This window comes from Benincasa hispida, chromosome 6, assembly GCF_009727055.1.
Source record: "Benincasa hispida cultivar B227 chromosome 6, ASM972705v1, whole genome shotgun sequence".
NCBI classification, from domain to species: domain Eukaryota; kingdom Viridiplantae; phylum Streptophyta; class Magnoliopsida; order Cucurbitales; family Cucurbitaceae; genus Benincasa; species Benincasa hispida.
In genome coordinates, this window is record NC_052354.1 from 41,271,200 (window position 1) to 41,278,855 (window position 7,656).

The 7,656-nt window shown below is 33.5% G+C and overlaps 1 protein-coding gene across 1 annotated transcript; it reads left to right on the forward strand.

Annotated features, from left to right (window-relative positions):
- The first annotated feature begins 1,419 nt into the window (after positions 1 to 1,419).
- Positions 1,420 to 7,633, forward strand: LOC120080217 (serine carboxypeptidase II-2). Its single transcript, XM_039034798.1, has 10 exons — positions 1,420 to 1,857; positions 2,095 to 2,202; positions 2,825 to 2,920; positions 3,019 to 3,111; positions 3,315 to 3,400; positions 3,495 to 3,752; positions 4,329 to 4,462; positions 5,436 to 5,531; positions 6,311 to 6,416; positions 7,296 to 7,633. Exons 1-10 carry the CDS (start codon positions 1,584 to 1,586, stop codon positions 7,455 to 7,457), a joined length of 1,413 nt encoding a protein of 470 aa, XP_038890726.1. The 5' UTR covers positions 1,420 to 1,583; the 3' UTR covers positions 7,458 to 7,633.
- Positions 7,634 to 7,656: the final 23 nt, after the last annotated feature.

Genomic DNA, 7,656 nt, shown 5'->3' on the forward strand with positions numbered 1-7,656 from the left:
TATGCTGGTAAACAAAACAAAAAATTAAACAATATTTGACTTAATACTCCAAAAGTCAGATTTATCTATGTTTAAACATGGTAAAGCCATCTAAATTCAACGTTCTTTTAAATTTTGCATTTTTTTTAAGCATTTTGGAAAAGAACACGAAAAAGCGTATGAAAACAAGTGGTCTTTTAGCTAAAACAAAATTGTATTAACGAACACATGACCAAAATAAAATTGCAATGTGAGAGCCCAACAATCGCAAGCATTTTGTTGTGTGAACTTTTATTTATTTATCTTTTTTATCATATCTTCATCGATACAACTTCATTTTAGGTAAATGATCACTCATATTATCCTACGTTTTCTCGTGTTGTTTCTAATCATATTTATAAATTGAGCAAAAATGTTAGAGCATATTTACTTTTAAATAGCTTCATAGAGTTTATGCTTAGATCGTTTTTGGTATTTGATGTTTTAGTAGTATAAGAAGAAACATAGATAAGAGAAACCCAAAAACTGAGGGGAAAGTGAGAAATAGTTCCTTTAAAATTGAGGGCAAAATGAATATTTCACATCTCATAGAGGTAAAGAAACACTTTTTCAAAAAATATGTTAGTTTGATAAAAAATAAAAAAAATAAAAAAAGTTAATTTTGGGTTATTTTCGACGATTTTCCAACCAACTTCAAAGTCAATAGTCAATTAGTGATTTGTGCAACTTTTTCCAAATATCTTTTTCTCTAGACTTTCTCCAAATATTAAGAATGGTGTTTTCTTGAGGAGAGAATTTTCAATTATTCTAAAGAAAACAAGTCATCGGTAGAGAGACATGAAAGTAAAACAAAAGAAACTTGACTTTTATAGATGTTTGAAATTTCTTTGTAGAATCAAAATCCACAGTGGTCCCATTCTCAAAGGTTCCACTCTCTCAATCACATCCATTTAGCATCAAATTAAAATATCCAGCTTTCTATTTTATTGTAATGCATAGTATCACTATTTAAAATATCGAGAATATCAATATTCAAAAAAAAAAAATATTTAAAATCATTTTTGTCATTTCAAAATCACTCTTAAACATGTTTTTAATGATTGAGAGCTAAATTTCATGATATGATAATTGTATTTGAAAATATAAAATTAAATTTTAATTATTAAAAACGTATTTTTGAGTGATTTTAACCATTTTAAAATTATTCAAACATTCAAAATGATTCAATTTTTAATGAAGCATTTTTCAACATAATTTTCATCCCAGTTTTTTACATGATTAAAAATATTTCTAGAATAAATTTTTTTAAAAAATAATAACTTTAATCATTTTAAACTCTGAGCGGACAAAAATCACTACGAATCTCAACATACATTATGAATGCCGTACCAGAATATGAAGCGTGCAATAAACAAAGCTGTTGATTGGTGACTCAAAAACGCATCCTCAGAAAACGCCAACACAGAAGGGCATGAAAACGCAATCATTTCCAATTTCTTCGCTCCTTTTTTACTCATCCCCTTTTCATAATTCCTATCCATTTTCGCATTTCAAGGCACTCCATCTTCTTCCGCCATTGTCAAGGCGAAGCGAGCTTCATCAAAATGGCACGACCCACCTGGGTTTTCCTCCAGGTCTTCGCCATTTTCGGCTTTCTTCATCTGGGTATTGGCGTTCCAATTTCTTCGGAAAACCCTCTTCGCCAGCAAGAACTGGACAGGATCGCTGAACTTCCGGGTCAGAACTTTGGGGTGAAATTTGCACATTATTCTGGTTATATCACTGTCAATGAAGATTCAGGAAGAGCGCTGTTCTACTGGTTTTTTGAGGCTACTCAGGACTCTGCCTCTAAACCTCTGGTTCTATGGCTTAATGGAGGTCTTAGTCTTGAACTATCTCCTCTTTTGGGACCACTAGATTACGGTAGAAACTAGTCTATTAGAGAGAGAAGAGACGATAGGCCATGGCATCTTCTATGCTTCTCTGGCTATGCGATCGAGTGAAATAAGACGCTCTTTTCTTCTTTTCATAATTGTGCAAGTTGATAGATAGCTTCTATGATAATTTTATAGTACACTGCAAAATGGGGTTTTAAATCTTGAGTTGTTTCTCTAGGACCTGGATGTTCATCTATTGCTTATGGCGAGGCAGAAGAAATTGGCCCATTTCACATTAATGCTGATGGGCAATCCGTTTACTTGAATCCTTATTCTTGGAATGAAGGTAAGATGTATATATATATGGACTATTTCTCCCTTTCTCCGATCCTCCTCCAGTCCTTCCCCTACTTTAGATATTAACGGATTACGAATGAGTAGGTGGAGTATACAGATCTCATATAAAACAAATTCTTCCAGCATTTGTGTTCAGTTGTCCATCCATGTAATGCAGCATGAGCGTCTAGATGATGAGTATAAATGTTAGATTTTATTTTATTTATTTATTTAATTTTTTTTACAAATATTCTATCACAGCTGACTGTGACTGCTATATTGGGGTTGACTTGGTATGACAGTGTTATTTTAGTAAATTGTTAGATTTCCAATAGTAATATTTATGTTAGAAAGTGCAAAAAGGAAAATATACCCTCTGTTGGTAAGTTGGTGCAGTACATATGTTGTAGATGTAGGAATGTCATGAACGAGAGATAGAAAGTATTTTGTAGAGTGTATGGTAGGAGATTATTTAGCCCTCTCAAATGAGCTTGGCTTGTTCTCATGTGAAGCTCTCTCAACCTTTTCGCTCATTGATAAGATCAGAGTTGATTCCTTAGAAATGCCTCAAAATGTTCTATTTTGAATGGTAAAATAAAAACTTTTCTTACCTTTTTGCATCATCTTTACAGTTGCCAACGTATTATTTCTCGAATCCCCTGTTGGAGTTGGTTTTTCATATTCAAATACATCTTCAGATTTGGTGAATAATGGAGATAAAAGGACAGGTAATACTTAGACAACATGTTACACTTGCTTTGATTGGACATATTATGTCATTGCTAAGCCATCTAATTTGACTATGTTTCAATTTCTGATTTTTTAGCCGAGGATTCTCTGACTTTCTTATTGAAGTGGTTCGAGCGCTTTTCCCAATTCAAAGGAAACGATTTTTATATTACAGGAGAGAGCTATGGGGGTAAGGAAAAAATCTTTCCTCAAATTTATGGTATAAAATAACAGTGGTTTTTATCTTCAAGTACTCATGTAAAAATGGTTGGTTTCTCTAAGGTTGTTATCTATTCTTGCCATCTTCTCTTTCCACTCTTTGCAATTTGTTTTGTATTCTCCCTAATCAGTTTTAGTCGTGTCTTTTTCATTTTAAATGATATGAATATGTAGGGCATTATGTTCCTCAGCTAAGCCAAGCTATTGTAAGGAACAACCATCTATTCAAGGAAAAATCCATCAATCTGAAGGGTTATATGGTATTGGGATTTTCTTCTCACAACATCCAACTTTTTAGTAATACTAAGTTGTATATAAAGTTGTTATATTCACTTCTATACATTGCTCGTGTAGGTGGGCAATGCTCTTTTTGATGATCATCATGATCATGTGGGAGTTTTTGAATTTTTGTGGTCTACCGGTTTGATTTCTGATCAAACATACAAACAGCTTAATCTACTATGTGCAAATCAATCTTTTGTACATTCCTCAGAATCTTGTGACGAGATACTTGATGTCGCCAACAAAGAACTCGGAAACATTGACCATTATAGCATCTTCACTCCTCCATGCACTGATAGCTCTTCAAATCGGCTTCGAAAGCGAATGCATGTGAGTTTACTGATCAATATATTATTTTATTTTTTTTATCTTTTTATTTTCCTTGGTTGTGAAGGATTGAAGCTAACATATAATTTTTTTTTCTAAAAAAACATAGATGTCAGCAACATTTGGTCTTTCCCTTCCTTCTGGCACATGGTTACTGATAACACAGTGCAAATTAGGGATGTCCTGATTTGCTAAATAATGGAGATAAATTTGCACCAAGCAAGAAGGTTTCCTGCTGGCACTAGCACATAATTGCTAATCACACTCCCGCTAATCTTCTACTTCATTAATTTACACTTCAAAGTTCTAACCACATCCTGAAATAAGTTCAAGATTGTAGTAGGTGATCTAGTTGGAATTCCCTGAAATAATCTCAAGATTTTAGTTTGTTTCTTTTTCTCAGTATTCGTTTAATCTTTCAATAGTATAAGCTATTATAAGTACATTTGAAGTTATGACATCTTCAGGTACCCCTTCATAGCAACATTGAAAATTTCATTTGTGGTGGAGAGAGCTTCTGTAAATGTTATTGATTACATAAGTTTTTATATCCATTAATGTACTATAACTGTTTCTTAGATGGTTGGTCGTGTTGGTGAACGCTATGATCCTTGCACTGAGAAGCACTCGGTTGCATACTTCAATCTACCTGAAGTTCAACAGGCGCTTCATGTCGATCCCAAATATGCGCCATCTAAATGGGATACCTGCAGGTACAACATTTGAAGAACAAGTATAAACTTTGTTGTGGCATTTGTAGCATATATTTCCAGATAAACTTGTAATAATAGAGAACTCTAAAGATTAGGTATAAATTTCACGAAGTAAATATAACTATTAACTTGACTAGTCCCCAGATAGGCTTTGCCCCCTCGAAAGCCATTCTAGGAAGCAACGTAGATTTTAAAAATTATTATGTTTTTCACTGGCGGATCTTCTTCTTCTTTTTGGAGTTTAACACTATCTGAGGTTGGGGATTTGGATCTTTGACCCTTTGGTCGAGGTTAGAATGCTTTTGAGCTATGGTCAAGCTGGCCATCCCTGGGGTAACTTGGAACTAAACTCTCATTTGGCTAGTTCTAGGTTACACTTCGAACTAAAGTCCCATTACAAATTATTTCATTTTCAGTTTGCTGTTTTTGAAATTTATACTTGTTTCCTCCCAATTTCTCTACTATGGTTTTCACCTATCTTTAAAGGAACATTTGAATTCCTATTCTAAAAACAAAAACAAATTTTTTAAAACTATTTTTTTAGTTTTCAAAACTTGGATTGAGTTCCGAAAATTTGGGTAGAAAATGGATGACAAAACATAGAAACTTATGGGTGAAAGTAGCGTGCAACGAGTGTATATGTTTATTTTTAGCTCATCACTGACATAAACAGGATAAAGTGCAAACATTTAAATGATTCCATTGACATCTTAGTTAGCTAAATTTCACCCCTTGAATTTCAAGTAGATCGTGTGGAGAATTTTACAGGTTTAAATCCGACAGTTTCTTATAGGAAACAAATAATTTTCTTTTTCTTCAAAAAGAATTTTTATTTATGTCATTTCATTACTTCTTTTCGGAACTTCAAAAGTTTTATTAGTTTCTATTTGGCACACTTCTTCCTTTGATAACAGTATCCTCAAGTAAGGATGTTCTTGTTATTTGTGTTTGACGAAACTCTTAATGTCCACAGTGAACTGGTTAACCTTAATTGGAAGGATTCTGCTGGCTCAGTGCTTGACATATATCGGGAGCTGATACAAGCAGGACTTCGTATATGGGTGTTCAGGTTCGTCTTGAAATTTAAAGTTTACATCATGAAAAAGAATCAATTCGTCTATGCTCTTACATTGATAAACGAGATCTAATTGATACTACACTGTATCATAACAATGTTGGGTTGTTCTGGTGGTCAGTAAAGACCATGAAAATAGCAAAAAGGTCTAGTAGGATGAGGTAACTTTTTCAGTTGAAGTGCATGTAAGCTAGTCCAAACGCTCATGAATATTTGAAAAAGAAAAGACAGTTGTATCACACATGTAGCTGCTAGTCTATGAGTTCGGGATTGGGATGGTTATTGAAAAAGTGTGATCACCAAACTGATCCTTGCATAACCCTGATTATTTTGACAATGCGACTAGGGTTGCAGGAAAGACCAAAGAACCGCTTAAACTGATTGTTGGCAGTTTCGGTTTTGGGGGAGTGGGGGTGAACCAGAAAAGCTTGAAATCATCAGTGTCCACTAGCCCATTCTTGCAGCCCAGCCTTGGGAGTTAGGCCAAGGCATATAGCCAAACTGTGAATGGCTACGGCCAAACCGACCAAACCTTTGGTTTGTTATAAACTTGTAATGGATCGGTTTCGGTTTGACACTCAAACCGAGCCAAATTGAATCAATTACACCCCTAAATGCAACCCTGATGTCTTACATTTCATATTAAACTAGTGATGAAATATTCTACTGAAAAACTGCTTTGGGACATTTTAATTGCTGCTCCAGTTTCTGAATCATCCATTACAGTTTCAATTTACTGAATTTGAACATTTGTTTGTGTTTCTTAATGTCAGTGGTGACACTGATGCTGTACTCCCAATCACATCTACCCGTTATAGCGTTGATGCCCTTAAGCTTCCAGTAATTGGACCTTGGCGTGCTTGGTATGATGATGGCCAGGTAAAATCATTGTTAAGAGCTTCATATGCATATAATTCATGGTCTGCAGGTTTGGTTTTCAATATTTGTTTTCAAGTATGTACTTTCATTAGTGGTATCCTAAAACTATATCTTTTAAGATTTTTGTTGTTATTCTCACCTGCCATCTGTTTTTATCTGTTGAGGATATATGATACTTAAAGGCATTTATCAATGAAATAAGTTCAACTGTAATTAAGAAACATTTAAAGACGACTTCAACTTTTTAGAATATCAGTCAGTTTTTAACCGTTCTTCCATAGTAAAGTTATTCTATTTTAGGAGGACAAAGCAAAGGTTTGGGACAATCTAGGAGGTTGTTTCCAGAATAGTTTTGGCGTTTGGTTTTTGAAATTTAAGCCTATAAATATCATTTTCATTCATAAATTTTTTTGTTCGTTATCTATTTTCTACCGATGTTTTCAAAACTAATACAAATTTTGAAAACTTTAAAAAAGAAAAAAACACATATTTTCATTTTTAGATTTTGATTAAGAATTCCATTTTTCTAAAAACAAAATTAGTAGGAAACAAACTAAAATTTCAAAAGCAGAAAATTAAAGATGAAATCGTTATCAAAAGATATATTTATGTTTTTGTTTTCAAAATTTTAAAAATATAATGGGGTGACTAGTAAATATTGATATTTATGTTTTCTGATAGAGAACAAATTCCAATTTTTTTTCAGTCACTCATAAAAGCACGTTGAATTAACTTGGAAAACATCAGTTGCCTACTTTCATCAAATTGTTATGATTCTGTTTACTCATTGTCGTAAACTACTCGACAGCCTGAGACGACGAGTTCATTTAGCAGGAAAAAAGTTAATACAAATTAAATGAAATTAGTTGTTTTGTACAGGTTGGAGGATGGATTCAGGAATATGAAGGGCTGACCCTTGTGTCAGTGAGAGGAGCAGGCCATGAAGTCCCTTTGCACCAACCAAAACTGGCTCTTCAACTCATCAAGGCTTTTCTAGCAGGAAACTCACTCCCATCCCTTCAACTCCACAGTGACATTTAAAAAACTTCAAATCTCTTTTTTAGCTTCAATCGAAAGGAGAAGAAATGTGTTCATTGTTGGAATGTAATGAGTGGAATCCTTCTTAGCTAAGCCATGGTTTGTTCAACATGAACATTGATTCAAGTTAAAATCAATAAAATTGTTATGACATTAGACAATGTGATTTTAGATTGGAATAATTCCTTTCTCAACTTTTTAT